The following is a 22,552-nucleotide window of genomic DNA, read 5'->3' on the forward strand; positions in this document are numbered from 1 at the left end:
CTTGAAACAACATACTACTTAAAAAACACTTATTTTGATGATTAATCAAAAACAATGATACGGGTCTGTAAGATGACTACCTTTTTCACCTTTTTTCACCACTTAGGTATTACTGCTTCTTGGTTTAGGAAATCCTGAACTTAATATCACTCTGGTGAGAGAAAATTCATTTGTTTGTATATGGAATATATAGAAAGTAAAGAGTGAAGATCCTTAGGGATCTGTATACCTGAAAGGCTAAAATCAAATATGCAAATATTCAAGAAATAAATGTGAAAGGAAATGCAGCTTTGAGACTAAAACACAACTTGAGAGTAGCCTTTGGTCTATCCTGTTTTCTTTGCAGCAATTTAAGGTCTAATCATATAGCAGATATGTCAACTATATTCTAGCTAGGTGATTAGAGGGTAAATGTGATTCTTTCTCTCAGGAAAGCAGATTGGGAATTTGTACATCTGTCACTGAATCTTTTTTCTTTTTATTTTTTTCTTCATTATGCTTCTCAAGATTTAATGTCTTGGGAAATCGCCCAAAGCTAACTGTGCTACAGATTTATAATGCTTGTTTCTGACATAACCTTATTGTTAGAGGTTAACATGCCAAAACTGAAAAGGGCTTTTGATTGGGTGTTGGTACTGCCACACCTCTCCCAGCACAAGGGTATTGATTTGTTGTTGCAGGTATATCATGAATAAGTGTAACAGGAGGAAGTAGTTGTTACCAGTTGAATGAAGAGTGAATACCTATGTTATTCCTGTTCATTAGAGGGCTAATCCTTGCATATGATCCCAAAGCACTGAAAACTTCAGTTTTCTTTTTTTTAATGTGGCCTAAGAAACTGAGATGATCGGCTTTCTTTAGCTTCTGTCAGACCTCAAGGTTTGGAGTTTTTGTAATGGAGTACAAGGGAAATCTAATTCTTGGTAAGTGCAGGGGTTTACTTTAGTAACCAGCAGTAAAACTGCTTTTTGCATATTTTTAGATGTTCATGTTTGGGTTGGAGGTGATGTTGTTTCTTTATTATGATACACTGGAATCGTTAATGTTTAATTTTCGTGGCACTTCAATGAATTAGTTGGAATCTCTGCATTGAGTTCCAGTGTATTTTATATCTGGTTTTGTGATTGAAGATTATGCAAAATATAGGAGGTATATTAAGAACTTTATGAAAAGTCTGTGGCAAACCTGCAAGTGCATCAATTGCTGAAGATACTTGTCCTTAATGTGTAAGTGAGAGTGATGTTAAAAAAACACCAACAAACCAAAGCATAAATTGTATTTGCTAGCTAAATTGCTACTTTGAAAAAGTATCTGAAAACTTTAGCAAATTTGCTGTTGACTGTTAAATATTTTAATCTGAAAATGAAATTGTTCCATGCTGTTTCTTACCAAGTTAAGACATCATTTATAATTATATCAAATTACAACTAATGTATTGGAAGTTGCATGGTACACAGAAAAGTCTTAAAATGTGCCTTGGAATAATTTCTCAGTATTCTATGAGTGTGTTCTTTGTATATGAGTTACATAGATCATTCTTAAATTTTTCTTTTAACTAATTGTGTATTTTGCAATATGCCACCAATTTAGCTTATTTTTTATTAATTTCCCTTTTTGTGTAAAAAATGGAGAGTTTTGCACTAGTAGTCGGAACTAGGCATGTTTGTTTGAGACACTGAATATATAAAAACTGACAAGTGCATGATACAGACCTGTACCCACCTCAGCGCCAGAGGCCTTGAGCTGATTATTTAAGGTGAACTTGCACACAAGTGCTCGGTGATTTGGTTTTTTTAATCTTTTTTTTTTTCCCCTTGTAAATCTACATGTGTTTGATTTATATGTATTCCTTGATTTAAGATTGCCACTATTTTCTCATTTGCTGAATTAAAAGTAATATATATGCTGAAAGAAGACTTCTTGATTTTTTGTTTAATCATCTTTATTGTGTTAGCTATCACAGATTTTTTTCCTTAAGATAGTTCATCACAGCCAAAACTTGAGGTCTTGATTAAACTCCTTATTGGACTGACCCATCAGGTGTGGGGAATTTTTGTTGGAAGTGAAAAATTCTGAACAGTCTTACCTACAGAACTGTGTACGGTGAATTGATGGAAGAGGAGATAGTGTCTCCCATTTCATGTGAAATAAAGCAAGTATTGTAAAAGAGGCAAATCATTTACAATATAAATACTCTTAAAATAAGCTTCTTGTAGAAGAAATTGTAGAAGCCTTTATTGCAATTGCATGAGACAACTTTTTAAGCACATTCACTAGTGTAGCTCTCCAGAGGATTATATCACTGATGAAGTTTAGATTCGACTGGATAACCATAACAAGAAAATACAGATGTTGAACTGGTAACTGAGTGTTCATGATTCTACTTACTGTATTTATTGGGGTGAATGGAAAAAAGAGATACCTTAGGACAAAGCAATATAATTGTATGCTTTTACCAGGACATCAGTTTCCTTGTAGGTCTCTAATGGAGATATTACAGTTTTCCCACCTAAATATGCACAATCTTTTTTTTTTTCTTATATTTTTCTTTAATTTTTATCACATGGTTTAGAAAACTTGTGGTGAAAGGAACTGCTGCATACTAGGAGAAAGAATATATTTATTCTTTTTTTTTTTTGTGGGACTGTTTTTAAGGAAATTTAAAATTGGTTACATCTTCTCTGCTCTTTGTGTGCCTGTGAGTGCTGGACAAGTAGACCTTAAGGTAGACTGAAACCTCACTGGAACTCTGGACTTAATATACTGTGGTCAACTGGGGGCTGGTCACTTGGATGATGAGACAGAATGCACACTTAGCACGTTTGTAGCCAATACAAAACTGGGGCATGTGGTTGATAAAACAGATGGGTGTGCTGCTGTTCAAAGCTGGACAGGCTGGAGGAGTGCACAGACAGGAACCTCATGTGGAGGCCTGCATCTGGGGCAGCACAGAATCGACTGGCTGGAAAGCAGCTTAGCAGTAAAGGCCCCCGGGGTCCTGACAGACCATGAGTTGAACATGGTCCAGCAATGTGCCTTTGGCAGAGGAGGTCAGTGGTTTACCAGACTGCGTTACAAAGGGCGTCACCAGCAGTTCGAGGGAGATGATTCGGCACTGGTGAAACACACCCGGAGTGGTGGGTCCAGTTCTAGGGCTCCCCAGTAAGAGAGAGATGTGGACATACTGGAATAAATCCAGCAAAAGGCCACTAGGATGATGAAGAGACTGGACCATCTGTCGTAGTAGGAGAGGCAGAGAGCTGGGACTGTTTAGCCTGGAGAAGAGAAGGCTCGCGGGGAGATCTTGTGAGTGTATGTGTATACCAGATGGTAGGGAGTAAAGAAGACTGAGCAGGCATATTCTTAGTGATGTCTCATGAAAACATAAGGCAATAGGCACAAACTAAAACATAAGAAAACACTTGTTTTGCTGTGAGGATGGTCGAATTTTGTCACAAGTTGCCCAGAGAAGTTGAGGAGTCTCCTTCCTTGGAGATATTCAAAACCTACTTGAGCAAGACCCAGTACTGTCTGTTGTAGCTATGCTTTGCACAGGGAAGTTGGACTGTATGAGTTCCAAAATGAACTTCCAGCCTCAGTCTTTCTGTGATTCTGCATACATGGTTTCTATAATAGTGTGTCAAACCTTTAAGCTGTGGGTGTCAAATGTCAAAACTAATAGCTAGTATTGTGTAAATACTGAGATGTAGCTGAGAAATAACAAATTTTTTTCATTGCATGATAGATACCTGGAAAGTATCCCAGTAGGCCACTGCAAACTTGTCCTAGATTCATCTTGGGCTTGGCTTTGACAGTAAACTTGGAGTCTCAACTGGTGTGATTTGAGCAAAAGTGAACTGTGCCACCCTGTACTTAATTTATGGTTTTGCTTCTATAACCTACATTAAAAAAAAAAAAAGACTGTAATTGGTGATCAATCCTTAGTTTGAACGTGAATTTTATTTTTTTTTAGATAAAATCTGGATAGTTTTTTTTCCAGAGGAAGGGAAGATAAATTACTTCAAGGTAGTATAATATTTCTGGGGAAGTGGCTCAAATTCTTCTGCAATTATTAAAAATTCCATGAACAGACAAAATTCTGGCTGGAATTTCCTTTATTCATTCTGGAAAATGGTCATTTAGCATTAAAGCTTCCAGAAATGATTTGTAGTTAATGCCTTCTAGAAAGTGAAAAAATGCTGTAGATAAAAATATCAAGTTGAAAGTCTTACAGTGTATGCTTTTCACTAATAGGTGAAAAGCATACACTTTCCTGCATAGGTGCATACTTTTTTGGAAGGCTCTGTGCCTTTCCTTCACTTAAACAGGCCTGGAAAGTAGAGAGACAATTATGAGCAAGAAATGGACTTGTTTGCTATTGAAAACACTGATGAAGATTTCTTCTTTGCTCCATAGAGCCGAGTGGTATATTCTTGTCTGTGTGGTCTCTTCTGCTGTGAGGAACCTCTAGATACTGGAATTGCATAGAATCTGCAGAAGCTCTTGCAGAAATAAAACTCAAAATAGATCAGGCATTGAGAGGAAAAGACCTGCAGGCAGAGAGAGTGCAAAAATGAACTCTGTTTTGATGGGGAAGAGGAAACTGGGAAGGCCTTTTCTCTGTCATACAGTACTGCTGTTTCTTTTAGAAAACTGAATACAAGAAACCTTTTGCTAATGTTTTCATCAGCTCAACACTTGAGGACTTGTCAGTAAGATTGAATAGCGTGTATGAGTGATAATAATGCTGACTATGCCTTGCTTTCAGGTTTACAAGCAAACTAAGAGGAAACAGAGATCATCTTTCTTTAGTGTCAGCTTCATTTACAATTTTGCAAAAGTACTTGTGACATTTTCAGGTGATGGCACTCAGAAATATTGCTTTGGATATCCTCTAGAGCAGATTTAGAAATGGAGATATTTCATTTTCCTTCACATTTCCACAGTTGTTGTTCTGTCTTTACCACCTCTGTTTTCCCCTCTTCCTCCCCTTGCCAAATAAAAGAAAAAACAAATCCTTTTCATTCTAAATAGTTAATGTCAGTTCCCAATATTAGTGAGTACTTCCACAAAAATTATTTTTTCCTAAAAAGCAAGACAACTTGCCTTGCATATCCTTAGTTATTTAAAAGCTATGTGTTTTGGGCTAAGCCATGTGTGGAGAAATCCAAAATCAGTCAGTGACCGGACAGTTTTTAATCGTAAATATCTAGTGAAAACTAAATGTTTGAAAACATGATACTTCAAATGGTAAAAGTTAGTAGGAGGTTAGATTTGGTGGTGGAATAGATTAAGATTTAAGAGTAAGTTTTTAGTCTTGAATTATAATGTAAATGAGCTTGAATGATGAAACAAGTAAATAGGTTTTGTAGGAAATGGGATGGTGATTATTTAGATTTTGGATTTTTTTGAGTCTTATGACATTTTTCTGTGTAGTACAAATAACTGCATGACTGAAATATTTCTTTCTGATGAAAATAAAGGAGGTAAAAGTACAGATGTGATTGTATGAAGAATAATTTTGCCAAGCCTAGCAAAAAAAAGGAGACAAAATATAATTTATGTCAATATAATTGTTTATGACTGTTAGACATTCTTTATAGTGGCCTTTTCAAAATAAGAATTGATTTTAGAAAGTAAAAAAACTTAAGCTTTGCTTTTAGACAATAAATGGAATCAACTGCCTAATCTTACTCCTTTTATATGATTGGTTTTTTACTCTAAATTGAAAATCTCTAAGTGTGACGGATTTGTTGTTGATATATGCTTTGTAGAAAATTTCAATTTCTCTTCATCCTTTTAGGCTCTCATCATTTCAATCTCAGTGAATGTCATCCTTTAAGCCATTTGATCCTAGTGAAGAAAATTCACTTCAGTGCCATCGCTCGTATATTTTGCACCAAAAGGCTTTTTTTATTTTGTGTATGCTCTTTCGAGGAGTGATATGAATAGCTTTTTGTTAAGAGAAGGAATAAAGTATGCAGGGGTGAATTAGAAAATATTTTTTCCTTTTAAAAACATGCAGGGAGTGAGGGAAATTTCTGAATGAGATAAGGTCTGGAAAAAAATTCCAGCTTCATTTACTGTGGCTGACTATTAAGATGTAATTTGATGATGATACTAAATACAGAAACCGAAAAAGGAAAGGAGCAGCTTACTATGGTGTGCGGGTAATTAAAGCAGATGGAAATACGGCATCTGTATTTTTTCTGTAATATGGTTCTGAAACAATGCTGATGATTTGGGATGAATCAAATAATTTTGAAGTCATAGTGTTGAAGTGTTCTGAGAAGCTTTGTAAATGACTGTTGTATTTTAGTAACATTTGTGTAGTAGAGCTCTCCTTATCAGTTAAGCAGGTATGTGGTTTAGAGCCACTTAGCTTGACTTACGGATATTGGCCAAATTGAAAATAAGTGCTGATTTTCAAGGAACCATTACGAAGCATTTAAACTATTTTCTGCTGGTATTTGCTTCCATTCTGACTAACTTTTGAAGCTTTTTCTAAACACTTTTTTGCTCTTTCATAAGAGTCTTTCCTTGGGTTGTATTGAAATCTGTCATCATGAAAATATTTTTGATGTCATGATCAGATTGAAACTTAGATTAAACTCTGTTTTGACTTACTCTGCAAGTTGGTTTTATGCTTTGGCACAGAAAGCAAATTTATATGCAGTTAATAAAACTAAATATCTTAGTCATGCAGGTAATATATTGCTTAGAAGTAACTCTATTTGAGAACAGCGCAGTATGAATGTATGGAATTGGACTGCTGAACTCTGTAAATTTATGTAACTCCATTAAAGCCAGCAATGCCAGTGTGGAACAGCTGAGCATTTCTCTCAGAAATAGATGTTGTGTAGTAGCCAAGCGGGGGATTAAGTGCCAGGTCATACAAAGCACTAGGGGTGATGTCTCCCCTAATTTGGTTTATAGCAAAGGGGTGCACTTTACTTGTATCCAGCTGCTTCTTGTCTTTCTGTCAAAGTCTTCAAGTCTACTTTTTCCTTCTGGAAAAACTATTTTGGTTCAAGCTTGTGCCGATAATTCTTGGATGTTTTACTTCTCAAAATCAGTTAAACTGAATCTGGCCAGTAGCCTGTCCATCTGCAGCATTCTTTATCAGGCATCTTAGCCACTGACTAGAAGTAATGTCTAGTGTTATTCAACTGAATATCCAACTTATATCTCATAGTCCTATGCTATTATCTTGATATAGCTCTTCCCATTTCTTGTTTGTGATATCACTTCTGCTTGTTTTGCACCTGAGTTTTTTCCTCAGCTGAAGGTATTCCAGCGGTTGTATTGCATTTCATAGAGTCACAGAATCGTTAAGGTTGGGAAAGATCTCCAAGATCATTTAAGTCCACCGTTTGATTGAATACCTAGAACACAGTACTAAGTGCCATATCCAGTTGCTTCTTGAACACTTCCAGGGATGATGACTCCACCACTTCCCTGGGCAGCCCATTCTAATGTTTGACAACCTTTCAGTGAAGAAATTCTTCTTGATTTGGATGGTGCAGCATTGTATCTGTCTGTCATGCCTTAGCCGGGTCATGATTATTTAAAAAACCTTTATGAAGTGAACTTGTATTTCATCAATGTTTAAGTTATTTGTTTGGTTTTTTAAGTAACTTTACTATGAACATCCTGAAAATCAAATTAGCTTTTAGTATATAGGGTCTGCGTGCTATATCTAAGATGTTGTATCTACCATTCTCATTTTTTCTGCTCTTCTGTCTTCTAGACTTAGTAGGAATAACAACTTCACGTGTTCTCCAAAATCCAAATTGCATATTGTCAAGTAATATGCAATTTGTGATTCTTCCCCTGTACTCAGTGCTGGTGAGGCCACACCTGCAGTACTGTGTCCAGTTCTGGGTCCCTCAGTTCCGGAAGGACATTGAGGTCCTGGACCAGGTCCAGAGGAGAGCAACTAGGCTGGTGAAGGGACTCAAGCACAAGTCCTATGAGGAGAGGCTGAGGGAGCTGGGGCTGTTCAGCCTGGAGAAGAGGAGGCTCAGGGGAGACCTCATCACTCTCAACAACTACCTGAAAGGAGGCTGTAGCCAGGTGGGGGTTGGTCTCTTTTCCCAGGCAACTATCAGCAAGACAAGAGGGCATGAAGTTGTGCCAGGGGAGGTTTAGGTTAGATATTAGAAAGAATTTCATTACAGAGAGGGTGATAAGATATTGGAATGGGCTGCCCAGGAAAGTAGTGGATTCTCTGTCCCTGGAGATTTTTAAAAAGAGACTGGATGTGGCACTTAGTGCCATGGTCTAGTAACCACAGCAGTAGTGGATCAAGGGTTGGACTTGATGATCTCAGAGGTCCCTTCCAACGCAGCTGATTCTATGATTCTAAGTAAGTTTTCCTCTTCGTAGTGGGTTGACCCTGGCTGGATGCCAGGTACCTACTAAAGCCTCTCTCTCACTCCCCTCTGCAACTGGACAGAGGAGAGAAAATATAACTAAGGGTTCATGAGTTGAGATAAGGACAGGGAGAGATCACTCACCAACCACTGTCATGAGCAAAACAAATTCAAAGTGGGGATATTAATTAAATTTGTTACTAGCAGAATCAGAGCAGGATAGCGAGAAGTAAAATCTTAAAAACATCTTCCCCCACTTCCTTCCAAGTTCTACTTCCTTCCCACAGAGACACGGGGAGATGGAGAATGGGGGTTACAGTCACTTGTTTCTGTTGCTGCTCAAGGAGAGGAGTCCTTCCCCTGCTCCCCGTGGGATCCCTCCCACAGGAGACAGCCCTTCATGAACCTCTCAGATGTGAGTCCATCCCACAGACAACAGTCTTCACAAACTGCTGCAACATGGGTCACTTTTCCACAGGGTACAGTCCTTCAGGCACAGGCTGCTCTAGTGTGGCTCCCCCACACGTCACAAGTTCTACCAGGAAAACTTGCTCCAGTGTGGGCTCCTCTCTCCACTGGTCTGCAGGTGCCTGCCAGGACCCTGTTCCAGCATGGGCCTCCCATTGGGTCACAGCCTCTTTTGGGCATCCACCCACTCCAGTGTGGGCTCCTCCATGGGCTGCAGGTGAATTTCTGCACTCTTGTGTTCCTCCATGGGCTGCAGGGGCACAGCTGCTCCACCATGGTCTGCACCACAGGCTGTAGGGGAACCTCAGCGGTGGCACCTGGAGCACCTCCTGCCCCTCCTTCTCCACTGATCTTGGTGTCTGCATAGTTGTTCACATGTTCTCACTCCGCTCTTCTTTGGCTGCAATTTTCATTTGCACAGTAACATTTTTTTCCTTCTTAAATATGTTATCACAGAGGCATTCTTACCATTCCTGGTTGTCTCAGCCTTGGCTAGCAGCAGGTCTGTCCTGGAGCCGGCTGGCATTAACTCTACTGGACATGGGGGAAGCTTCTAGCAACATCTTGCAGAAGCCACCCCTGTAGCCCCCTCTCACTCCCCTCTTCCTCCCACCCTGCTACCAAAACCTGGCCACAGAAACCCAATACACTCGTTTTCCCTTCCATCAAACATTATATGCTTTCCATAATTACTGTCTTGTTTTTTGGATGGGAGAAAGGCTAGATCTAAGGGTTTCTGTTTTTTGTTTTATTTTGATAAATATTTGTAAGGGATATCTGCCCTTTTTTCTTCCTCAGAAAACTGAGTAGAGTTAAGAAATTCCTTTGCTGCACTATAATTTTTTGGTGTGAGGAAAATACCCCACTTGTCCATTTTCTGCACATCCAAGATAGCCATATAAGAATTTTCTACTACCCATATCAGGATACCAGCTGTTCTCCAGTGGTCACCCTGTATCCAGTCAAAGACCTCGCTTGCTTTGCCGAATGGAGTTGCCCCCAAGTGTCTCTTTCTGTCAGCCTCATATCTGTGCTAATGCCTCTGTCAAATCCCTTTTTGTCCCCCTAAGGTAGTATTTCACTGGTGAGACCCAGTCTTGGAAACACTCAGCTGCTAGAGCAGAAGGAGCAACATAGCCCGATTGCCCACTTGACCCCTTGTAATGGGTGAACTCCTTCTTGGTTCACTAGTGATTGCTAAAATCATTTGGAAGATTGCATGTTGTTGTGTCCTGGCCCTGAGACCTGAGGTTTAAACCACTCTTGACTCTGGCAGCAGACTGCACATCTTCTGAACTTGTGAACACCATGTTATTGCTCAGTGTGTTGGGCTATAAAAAGAGGTGCAAGTAATGCGCTCCTGTTGTTGAATCTGATTACAGAGTGTTCTGCAGCTGTAGGTTTACCTACCAGCATGCTTTTGATTTCTATTACCTGCTTGGCTTGATAAAGGTTATCCCTATTCCTGGATTAGGACAAAGTGCATGTTTCCAAGATAGGCCTCTCATTTGCTGTCTGGTACAACTCTAGGAGAAAGAAAAAATGCTGCAGGGAATGACCGAATTGACCACACTAACCACTGTCCCTGTGCTGAGGCGTGCTCTGCATCTCTTCTTCAGGTGAGGAGATCTCCTACCCCACAAGTAATTGGAATGTGGCATGCCTTTTTCTGGTAATTAAATTTTAAGGTACAGGCCCTGTAATAATTTATAAATATGCTGGGCAGTAAATGCAAGTGAATCTTTTAAAACAGTGGGATTTCTAGACAATAATTAAAAGAGTTAATATTTCAGTGTGGGCCATACACACACAAACAAAACACGGAAAGGATTGTAAATCGAGTAGTTAAATGTGATACTGGTATGTACTGAGCAGTTCTGAAAGTAAAAATGGGTTATTAGTGCATCAGATACAGGTACTTGAGGAGCACGTATTTAGGAGCATGAAGAAAGCATCTTTAGCTGTATGTGCCCCTGTGAGGCTTTATGCCTTATGTATATGGTATTAAACATCAGGAAACCTGAAAATATAAAATAGATTTTTCTCCTGTGTTTTATTATCAGTGTAGACGTTAGTGACCAGTGCATGTTCTCTGACATACCAAGATTTCTCTTAGTTAGAAAGTTAAGTGTAAATCTTTAGCAATAAGTGTGAAAATGAAAAATGATTGTCATTTGTTTTCATTCAAAGGTTGGAGGTTAGGTAGAAGTGGATATCTGTAAATGTTCAATGCCTGGAATTAATGCTGAGCTTCATGGTATCGTTCTCTAAGTAAATAGTTTTAAACAGAAGTCATTAGAGATTAATTTGGAGAGCTAGTTGCTGTAATAAAAATAATCCAGTATGTTTTCAGAATTTCTAAAGGAATAAATAAAGTACTAAATTTTACTTAGTCATAAATTGGGCTAACACATGAAGGCTGTTGAATAGCATAAAGGATATTTTAATAATAAATTTTCTGTGAAAGTGTGGGTTTTAGGGAAAAAAAATTCAAGTTCATGCCTTCTGTGTTTCGTCTCAAAGGAAGACCAGTATAGTTAGGCCGTCTTTTTGGGGGAGATGCTATTGGCAGGGGACACTACAGCTGCAGACCATATTTGTGTTGTCCCTGTTCATGGTGCTGTGCCCCTGATGCACTGGCCCCATTATTTAGGAAGACTTGCAGTGAACCACATAGCTGATGAACAAGGGCCTTCCTTCTGCCTTTTCTGTGGTGTCTAAACAATCCTGGGCTAAAGTTCTAGGCTTGTTTCTGTTTGTGTTATCAGCAACACAGAGATCTGGATTGACAAAGCATCTTTTATTTGCAGTATTTTCCATGAGATAACAAAAGATCTTTCCAGATAAAGGGATTTTTTTTTTAATTGGAACAAAAAAAATGGGGAAAAAAGAGGGGGAAAAAAAAAGAAAGATGGACATACAGAGGTTTTGGGATTTGGATTTTTTTTTGTACACATATTATAATTGCCTGTTTACTTTGTATGTAGTAATCCATTTGTAAGAATGTGCTTTGTGATTGTGGTCAGCTTTTCTGAAAGACTGTTTTAAGTAGCTTTGAAGTATTTCCTGTATTACTATATTTTTATAATGTACTAAGGAGAAGAAATTTGTCCAGTAAAACAAACTTTTTCTGGGCATTAAATTGGTTATTTTATTTATTTTGTCTTAAATCGACCCTTTGGTCATAATATATAAATCTTAAATGCTTAAATATAACGTACTTCTCATTACTTGGCATTATTTGGTCGATGGGAAGAAAAAGGGGAAAATTAATGCAATACCCCTTGTAACAAAAAGACTATGATCATTCTGGACTGTCGTATCTCATTTCTACATAAAATTAATTCATGATAATGCCAGTATTTTTTTTTTAATGTTTCTTGTTAATTTTGTAGACTGGACTCTTCTGTTTGCATTCTGCTGCACTTTTTACTGTTTCCCAGTATATTTTACTAGTTTCTGTGTGTAGCAATTCTTGTTTATCCCCAGACAGCAAAGATTGGTCAGACTCATTGGTCCATGTCTTCCAAATCATTAACAGGTTATGCACAAGCAATTCCTTGTTGGCACTGTGCTCGTGTGGTTCATTCAATTAGGCTGGCAGCATCAGCAAAATCTTGGGATGTCTCCAGAGGCTCTGGTGTTTCAGACTAGTGTTTCAGGCAGCAGCATTGGGAACACACTTTACCTGAATGAGACTGAACAGCACTCTTACCCAGAGACCCACATGTTAAGTCTAAAATGAAGGTTTAGCAGAGCCGTAAGGTTGGTGTTTGTGTAAGATGCGTAGTGATGGTTTTTTCTCACAGGTATCAGCTCTTTTTTTCATGTAAAATTAGAGATGATGAATGACACATTTTTGGAGATATTTTCATGGAATCGTAAAATATGGTTTTCAGTGCTGCCAAATATACTTGGCACTCAGTGCTAGTATTAAGTTGAATTACACATTTTTAATTAGAAAAACATTCCCTTGTAACTAAATTGCTGGCAGGAGCAGATGACCAAAGTGCAGCTGACTATGCAAGAGGTGGTCATCTCTCCAAATCATAACATCTGGTTTGGAGTAAAAAATATTTCTCAGCCAAATAGTCAAACTTTCATCTTTCAGCCACAGTGTGGAACAGGTATTTTTGTTTGTATTCCATGTAGTTCAATGCACCAGAGCTGATGCAGTGACTGACTTACTTCACCTTACTACAACGACTATGACTAAACACTTCAATAATTATTGGCATAAACGAGGTTATTACTGTTATTGTTACTAATTCTGTTGTAGTTCTTCAGGCCAAGGCACATAGTATTTCAGTAGATTCTTATTAATAGTTAATTATTGTTACTGTTTTCTATAAAGAGTATTAAGACCTTAGCTAGCAGTCTTGGTATCCTTGGAGAGAGTATGGTTCTGTCTGTACCTCTGAAATGATATGCTGACTGAAAATACAGCAAAGCACAATTATTTCTTTTTCTGTCATTTGATAGGAATTACTATGTGTATATGCATTTAGAGTGAAGCTGGCAAAATATGAATTACTCAAATGAGCAGTTTACACTTCTTAGTACTATGCATTTGTACTGAAAAAGCTGCTAGTATTTTTTAAAGCATTTTAAAAAGTATTAACAAGCATGCTTAGCAAGTGGTTCATCCTCTGATTTAAAGAGTGTGCAAAACTTGTTTTATCTACCTACCTTCAATGTTTGCAACCTTTTAACTGCTTTTCAATTTTTAGAAATTTGCTTGAGAAGGACCTATTTATTTTAGCTGCAACTTTAAATGTATTAATTCGTTCCAAGGTATTTCAATTTCTGCTTTCATTTCATTGAAATGCTGTTGGGTTGCTTTTGCTTAAGTTAGTACAGACCTTCTTTCCTGTGTTCCTATACTAATACATCAAGTCCATCAAATTCTCAAAGATAAAATCTGATAGAGCTATTCAATTTCTTTAAAAATACTGAGATTTATAGTAATTTCATAGAGTTGGAATTCAGGCTGCTATGTAACATATATTATGACACAACGTTCAGTTGCATGCATTTTATTTTATTTTTCCATGTTCCATAAGATGCTCATGTCCTTCATTTAGGGAATGAGTGGTGCATATTGAATTTGTCGATGTTCAGTGCTTTTTGTGGGGAGCAAGTCAAGGTCGAAAATTTAAAGATACTTCTGAATCTGGAATTGCTTATATACTTATTTTTTACTTGGGATTTTCACTGAAGTTCGCACCGTTAAATCATAATACCCTTGAAAATACTTTGATTTACACTTTCTGCGGATCACAGCGCTGCATAACGTGAGACACTGCCTGAAGTGAAGAACATTATGGCACTTCTATGCACAAGGACAGGAGTCAAGGGTTGTTTTGAGTACGGGATTTGACCTAGTGTTCTGCAAATGCTTATTATAATATCCTGATCTTAAGTGTGAAATTTCTTTTTTATAGTACCTTTTAAACTACATTGTCCGGCTTCTCTAACCAAAACTAAGGCCTATTCGTGCAAGATAGTGTATGTACGTTTACCAAAAAAAACCCCGAATGGAGTGTTAGGTCCAAGAGCTGAGACTGTGTGTTGATGACAGGAGGGAGGAGAAGGCTTTGTGATTAGAAGGTACTGTTGGCATCACCAAAGACAATGAGAACATAAAAGGTTGAAACCTTGGGTGAAGGACATTGCAGTGATAGTTGTGATTTTCCTAATGGAATTGCACGTGATTTTGTTGTCATTTTTTGCAATTCATTGGTGGAGTTTTTGAGTGTCTGAACTGTGAAGCTCCTTCACAGTAGGAGTTTTTTTTGGTTTTGTTTTTTTTTCTGGGGAGGAAGAAAGCCAAAAGTCTGCTTGCTGACTGCAGAGATATAAGCATTATTAAGAACCATTACCAAAGCTATGGAAAACCTATGTTTTTTCCTGTGTTAATAGCATTGTACAAATGTTAGAAAAGTTGAATTAGAATAAGTGAAAGTGTCCTTTTTTGATATTTCTAAGTTATTTCCTTGGTATGTAAAGTTGAGTGAGGTTATTTAGCTTTTTCATTACATCTGATAGTGTTTCAGAACTTTTTTCTTTTTATATTTTCTATTTTTCTATTTTAATCTAAAGCCTGTCCTTTTAGCTTTCTGTGTCACAGACAACAGAATGGGGAATGTTTGTTGTTTCAGGCATAAAATTTAGAATACAGTGTCTGGACTTTTGCTAAAACAAACAAAAACCAACCAAAGAAAAATACCACCAGAAAACAGAGCACGTTATATTACATGGCCAAAATCTTGAATCTGCTTTTCCACTTATGAGAACTCTCTTGAGCTTTGTAGGTTCTCTGAACACTGGACTGTAAATACCTTCTCTAGGTGGAACATAGAGGCTTTGTGCTTGGAGCCAGGAGAGCAATTCTGAGCCTTCTTCACATTTCCCAGCCCTGAGGGCAAGTCAGCACCATCTTCCTCTGTTGCCTGGTTGAATGCCAATGGAGGACTGGCCTAGGTTCTGTCCTCATGGGAAAAAAAAAATCCCCTGCTGCTTCTTTGTTGTCCATTTTTGTTGCTTCTTGTTAATTTTTAAGATATACAATATATACCAGTCAGAAGACTTTTTTTTTCCCCCAGATATGTGTAGCTTTTGTTTTATTTATTAAACTACTAAGCTATTTATCATAGCTCTTCTGCCAGTAAGATATCTGGGAAGGGCGGGGGTATTTGCTGGAGTTCTTGAAGCACAAAAGATTGTGTTAACACAACCTATTGCATGAATACTTCATTCACTGACATGTACACACACATACCCACATACTTACCCATACTTCCTAGTTAAAAACCAAGATGATGACCTACTGTGTTGTAGTGCAATTGAAACATCCCATAGGATATATCTGGTTATCTTAAAACTTCCGCTGAAAGTCAGTGGCTTTACTGTTTTCACAGCCCTCTTGAACTGCTTTACTCCCTGGGCTCCCTAGATTGTTGCCTGCTCTGCCCTGACCTTTTCTGTTCAGCTGACTTACTTTGTTGTTGAATTCTGTAGCGAGTGACCTTAGACCTTAGGAGATCCACATATACCTGCTGCTTACTAGATAAGCTGTCAAAAGTGAAATTGTGTGCGGGCAACCATCAAGCTTACAAACCAAAACAACTAGTGTTTGCTTTTTAGATGCTATTTGATGTTCTGAAATGAAATATTTAAGAATGGTTAGCATTTGGAAAGGAGGGATTTCAGATTTGGTTTTTGTTCCAGTTTAATTTCTTGTTGTTATATATGCTGCATGTGTTATTCTCCAACAGAAGACCTCTGTTCAAATTATTTTTTAGGCTATGCTTTTAATTATTTTAAAAAATTTGGGAGGGTTTTAAAATTTGTTGACTGTGCTTTTAGTAGTATTTACAGCAGCAACATGAAACTTTCATCAGGAAAATTATAGGTCCAAAGAGTATAGAAAAACTGTTCTACAAGATGTGTAAGAATATCTGACTAATACAGTGTTTTTACAGTGTAATAACTTTTGGTGTTTTATTTGTATGATGAAAACAAGCCAGATTGTCAAAGTAATTTTCAGAGTGCTTACATGTTTTTTTCTTAGGATTTAGCAGGTAACCAGAATACCTTTTCTCTAATATAGTATTTCATGTTTGCAGGTAATATATGCTTTGAACACTAAAAATGATGAACACGAAGCAGCTATCCAAGCCCTTAAAGATGCTCATGAAGAAGAAATTCAACAAATTCTTGCGGAGACCAGAGAGAAGATCTTGCAGTATAAAAGTAAAGTGGCAGAAGAAATGGATCTCAAGAGAAAGATTCAGGTTTTGGAAGAGTCACTAGAAGATCATAAAAAGATGAAACATCAGGCCTTGACAGAATTTGAAGCATATAAGGATAGAGTTGAAGATATGCAGCTTTGTGCAGAAGCTCAGCATGTCCAACGTGTAGTGACCATGTCAAGGGAAGTAGAAGAGATCAGAAAGAAATTTGAGGAAAGGCTACGAAGTTTCATACAGTTGCAAGTGCAGTATGAGAAGGACAAACGTACAGCCCTGGAAGACTTAAAAGCTGCCCACAGGCTGGAGATTCAAGAACTTCTCAAGACTCATCAGAGTCAGAACGCTACCTTAAGTAAGGGGCAAGAAAAACTAGAGGAATTGCATAGACTGGAGCTGGAAGACTTAAACAATAAAGTTGAAGAGTTAAGGCTGGAAAGAAAAAAACTCATTGAGGACTATGAAGGCAAACTCAGCAAAGCACAGTCCTTCTATGAACATGAACTTGACTCTTTGAAAAGATCACAGCTTTTTACAGCAGAAAGTCTACATGCTTGCAAAGAAAAAGAAGTGGAGCTGAGAAAAGAATTTCAAAACCAGGAAAGTATGTTACGGAAGAATCTGGGAAAGCTTAAAACTGAATTGCAAATGGTCCAGGATGAAGCTGCCAGTCTAAGGGAAAAATGCCAAAAACTTCAGGTGGCTCTTGGTACAGCAGAAAACAATGTTCAGGTGAGACTGATGGTGCTATTCCCAAGGTTGTGAACTTTCTTTTCCTATTTATTCTATCTTTACATGAGGCTGGTAGGTTGAGGTAATGGGAGTATGTAAACTTAATTTTATGTCACTCATACTTGCTTATCGTATTCTAAATTTTTGCATTTATTTCTATTTTAAACTTAATTGTTTAATTAACAATGTTTTCACAAGCAGTAGCTGAAATACTGCACACATTTTCAATATGTTACTGGTTTTGGCTGGGGTAGAGTTAATTTTCTCCATAGCAGTTTGTAGGATGCCATGTCTTTGATTTGTGCTGGAAACAGTGTTGGTAACAAGGATATTTTAGTTATCTCTGAACAGTGCTTACACAGAGTCAAGGCCTTTTCTGCCTCTTAACCCACCTCACCAGCAAGGAGGCTGGGGGTGCACAAGGACTTGGGAGGGGACACAGTCAGGACAGCTGAATCCAGCTGACCACAGGGGTACTCCGTGGTACTCTATGGTGCCATGTGAGGGAAGGAAGGGGGAGGATGTTCAAAGTGATAGTGTTTGCCTTCCCAAGTCACTATTATGTGTGATGGAGCCCTGCTTTCCTGAGGATGCCTGAACACCTCTCTGCCCATGGAAAGTGGCAAATGAATTTCCTTGTTTTGCTTTGCTTGTGTGAGTGTGGCTTTTATTTATTAAACTGTCTTTATCCCAACCCACAAGTTTTTCACATTTACCCTTCCGATTCTCTCTCCCATCCTACTTTGGGGGTAGTGAGCAAGCAACAGTGTCATACTTAGCTGCTTACTCAGTTAAACTCCAACACAATTTTATTTAGTGTGTTGGGTTGACCCTGGCTGGATGCCAAGTGCCCACCAAAGCTGTTCTATCACTCCCCTCCTCAAGGCAGGGAAGAGAGAATATAATGGAAGGCTCATGGGTCAAGATAAGAATAGGGAGAAATCACTCACCAGTTACCGTCAAGAGCAAAACAGACTCAGGCTGGGGAAAAGGAAATCAAATCGGAGTAGGATAATGAGAAGTAAAACTAAATCTTAAAAGCACTTTCTTCCCACCCCTTCATCCTTCCTGGGCTTAACTTTATTCCCAGTTCTCTGTCTCCTCCCCCTCCAGCTGCACAGAAGGATGGTGAAGGGGGGTTGTAGTCAGTTCATCACACGTTTCTCTGCTGCTTCCTCTTCCTCAGGGGGAGGACTCCTCACACTTTTCCCCTACTCTACATGGGGTCCCTCCCATGGGAGACAGTCTTCCACCAACTTCTCCGACGTGAGTCCTTCCCATGAACTGCAGTTCTTCACAAACTGTTCCAGTGTGGATCCCTTCCATGGGGTGCAGTCCTTCAGGAGCAGACTGCTCCAATATGGGTCCCCCACAGGGTCACAAGTCCTGCCAGGAAACTACTCCAGTGTGAACTTTCCACAGGGTCACAGCCTCCTTTGGGCACCTGCCTTGGCATGGAGTCCTTCATGGGCTGCAGCAGGACAACCTGCCTCACCATGGTATTCATCACAGGCTGCAGGGGAATCTCTACTCCAGCACCTGGAGCACCTTCTCCCTCTCCTTCTTCACTGACCTCAGGGTCTGCAGGGCTGTTGCTCTCACATACTTTCACTCCTCGCTTCTCTGGCTGTGATTGCTTTTGCTCAGTAACACTTTCTTTTTTTTAAATCTGTTATCTCAGAGGTGCTCCTACTGTCACTGGTGGGCTCGGCCTTGACTAGTGGTGGGTCTGTCTTGGAGCTGGCTGCCATTGGCTCTGTCAGACACATGGGACGCTTCTAGCAGCTTCTCATAAGAGCCACTGCTGCAGCACCCCCTAGGCTAACAAAACCCTGCCACACTAGCCAAGTACATTTGGAAACTAAAGTTTCTTATCCCTAAAGAGAGACAAGACATCCCAGAAATACAAAGACTGGGGATTTTTTTGGTCAGCAACAAATAGGACTGGGTATGCTGGACTTGAATAAAAAGATTCTGAAATTCTGCTCATTTTTTTGGTAACGGGGCTGAGGTTTGAGGAACAGCATTTTCTGTGGGTAAGCTTGAGCATCTTGTCTTGGATTTATAGTTACTCTCAACTTACAAAACCTTAAATGTGATGGTCATAGTAATTTTGGAAGCATCATTGGTTAGAGCTAAGATGGGCCATGAGCTTTTCTCATTTACTGTCTAATTCCAGCCCATCTTTTGGACTGTCCTTCCATCTTGTGTAAAGGCTACACAACATAGTGAAGGAAGACTGCTGCCTTTATCAGATGTTACATTCAGAATACGTTTTTCCAGTTTCCCAGGGGGCCTGCCAAGAGTTCATTTCCAACTCTGTTCAGTTAACGAAGCAGAACTCTTGCCCTTCAGTTGACTACATTGATAAAGCAGGTTTCTGGCAAGCTGCAATGAAGAGGAAACCCAATGTATGTTGATCATTCCTGCAAGAGGAAGAGTCTGGTAGAGTATTGGTAGCAGATTTTAAAGTCAGGTCCTACTCTGGTCACTGTGGTTGAGATGATCAAAAGCATCATCTAGTGTCTATGTTTCATTACTGTCCTGTACAGTGTTTTTCCCAGTTCTCTTTTCTGCTTTAGTTTCTGAAATGACCCTTTACTATTTCAGTAACTTGAATGATAAGAAATCTGTATTTCCTTTTAAAACAGAACAGGATTTTCTTTTCCTTCCTCCATGGCTGAGAACACATCATCATGCTATCCAAGATATGCTGTTGTGAACAGCATATTTGAAGTTTAGAATCACAGAACCATAGAATAGTTTGTGTTGAAAGGGACAGTAAAGATCATCTAGCTCCAGCTCCACTGCCATCCGCAGGGACACCTTGCGCTAGACCAGCTTACTTAGAGCCCCATCCAGGCTGGTCTTGAACGCCTCCAGGGATGGAGAGTTCACAACCTCTCTGGGCAATCTTTTCAAATGCTTCACCACCCTCACAGGAAAGAAAGCATTTCTTCCTAATATCTAGTCTAAACCTATCCTCCTTCAGCCAAGGCCATTCCCCCTTGTCCTGTCACTACATGCCCTTGTGAAAAGTCCTTCTCTGAGTCTCTTTTAGTCCCCCTTTAGGTACTGGAAGGCTTCTTGAAGGCCCCCACCCAGAGCCTTACCTTCTCCAGGGTGAACATTCCCAGCTGTCTCAGCCTGTCTTCATAGAAGTGTACCAGCCCTGTGACCACTGAGTGTATTCCTCTGGAGTTGTTCCAACAGGTCCTTGTCTTTCCTGTGTTGGGGGCCCCACACCTGGACACGCAGTACTGCAGGTGGGGTCTAACAAGAGCAGAGTAGAATGGCAGATTCACTTCCCTTGATCTGCTGGCCACACTCCTTTTGATGCAGCCCAGGATACAGTTGGCTTTCTGGGCTGTGAGTGCACATTGCCGAGTCATATTGAGCTCTTCGTCCCCACGTCCTTCTCCTTGGGGCTAATCTCGATGCATTTTCCACCCAGCCTGTATTTGTGCTTGGGATTGCTCTGACCCAGGTGCAGCACTCTGCACTTGGTCTTGTTGAGTTTTGTGAGGTTCACACAGACCCACATGTCAAGGTCTCTCCGGGTGTCATTCCTTCCCTCCAGCACACTGACCGCACACCGCACAGCTTGGTGTCATCAGCGAACTTGCTGAGGGTGCACAAAATCCCGCTGTCCATGTTGCCAAGAAAGGTGCTAAAAAGTGCTGGTCCCAATACCGACCTCTGAGGAACATTTGATTTAAGTAAATGCCCAGCTCTCATTTATATGTCTCCACGTGCAGCTTAAATCTGAGTCAGTACTAGAAGCTCAGAGTTGCAGTGAAGGACACTGTAAACTGCTGTGAATATATGATGTATTTTTTAATGTGAAGAACTCTCACATATTAGAAACCAGGTTTCCAAAGTTGGCCCCCAAACTCTGTGGACCATTTTACAGTTTATATGTTTTCATATATTTTGAATATTATCATGTTTCTGTTATGCATTATTGCCATGCCATATATCCACTATCTTGTTTTTCAAAAAATATTTTTAAAGTATTACATATAACACAAAATCGATATGGCAGTAATATTACACTATTTCAGCTTTTGTATGAAGAAAACTTGTTTGCTGAAAGGTCTTTTCTGTGCCTTTTAACCTAATGCTCATTTAAATTTACATGATGATAACAGGTATTGTGTGTTTCCTCTAGGTTCTTCAAAAACAGCTAGATGATGTGAAGGAGGAGGAGATGTCATTGTTAAGCAAACACAAAGAAGTGGAAAGCGAGCTCGCAGCTGCTAGAGAGCGCTTACAGCAGCAGGCCACTGATCTTGTTCTCAAAGCCAGTATGTATGTCAGTAACTTAATCTGGAAATGAACTTCATCCTTTTATTCTAACCTTTCCTTTTTCTGTCAGCGTTGTGCAGGTTTAGAGTTTCTGAAGACTGTTTAATGCTTTCCATAGAAATTTGTGACAAGTTTTGGTATTCTTTTAACTTTTTTGATATCGCATGCATTGTACTTAAGACTCTTATTTTGTGTACTTATTTCTCCAGGTGTTCTACTTGAATGGCGTGTACATATCTTCCAGGCCTTGGAACTGCATTTGTGCAGAATGCTTATGCTGTGTGTCTGTCCTCCGCATAGTCACTGAAACATGCTTCCGGCTCCTCCATCTTTTTTAGTTGTCTTTTCTTTTTGCTGACACTGTGGGACTTTGCTTTTTACCCACTGTCAGAATACTTATCGGATAATAAATCTCTTAAGGTTTTCTCTATAGCTGTTCTTTTTTTGCTCCTTTGTGTTTGTTGGCATATGGAAAGGCATAAAAAATTGTTTAAGACCTGGCTGTACATGCGCAGGTTTTCCCTCTTAGGCCATGTCTCCCTAGTGAACTGCTGAGTGGTAGGGAATTGGCCCAAGAGCTTGAACTTGGTCAACTATATGATAGGTAGGGTCTTGGGCTGAAAAAAAGGCCCTGGCTTATCTTTGGCCTTGTTCAACAAGGCCAGTTGTAGTGATACCTGATTGTTTTCCATACAAATTAGCACAAGCTCAGGAATAGTGTAGGCTACATATTTGAGCAATATAGTGGCCAGCAGGGGCCTGAGAATGCAAGGTTCTACTGGATGCAAACATCTGAAAGGAATAGGCTTGCCACCTGTTCCTTGAGTATCTCAGATGGGAATCCGACCCCCCAAAAGGTGTTTTGTGAGGCACTCATAGAAAAATTGATGGCCTGAGACGGCTGGGGGGAAAAAAGCC

The 22,552-nt window shown here is 39.3% G+C and overlaps 1 protein-coding gene across 7 annotated transcripts in view; it reads left to right on the plus strand.

Annotated features, from left to right (window-relative positions):
- FAM184A (family with sequence similarity 184 member A) overlaps positions 1–22,552 on the plus strand; it is a 76,962-nt gene that overhangs the window by 11,899 nt on the left and 42,511 nt on the right. For all 7 annotated transcript variants that reach the window (XM_032684485.1, XM_032684481.1, XM_032684479.1 and 4 more), the window contains exons 2-3: positions 16,472–17,326; positions 21,498–21,633. In XM_032684485.1, the coding sequence (XP_032540376.1) occupies positions 16,472–17,326; positions 21,498–21,633 (991 nt within the window). The remainder of the gene's footprint in view (positions 1–16,471; positions 17,327–21,497; positions 21,634–22,552) is intronic.

Source organism: Chiroxiphia lanceolata, chromosome 3 (genome assembly GCF_009829145.1).
Source record: "Chiroxiphia lanceolata isolate bChiLan1 chromosome 3, bChiLan1.pri, whole genome shotgun sequence".
Classification (NCBI taxonomy): domain Eukaryota; kingdom Metazoa; phylum Chordata; class Aves; order Passeriformes; family Pipridae; genus Chiroxiphia; species Chiroxiphia lanceolata.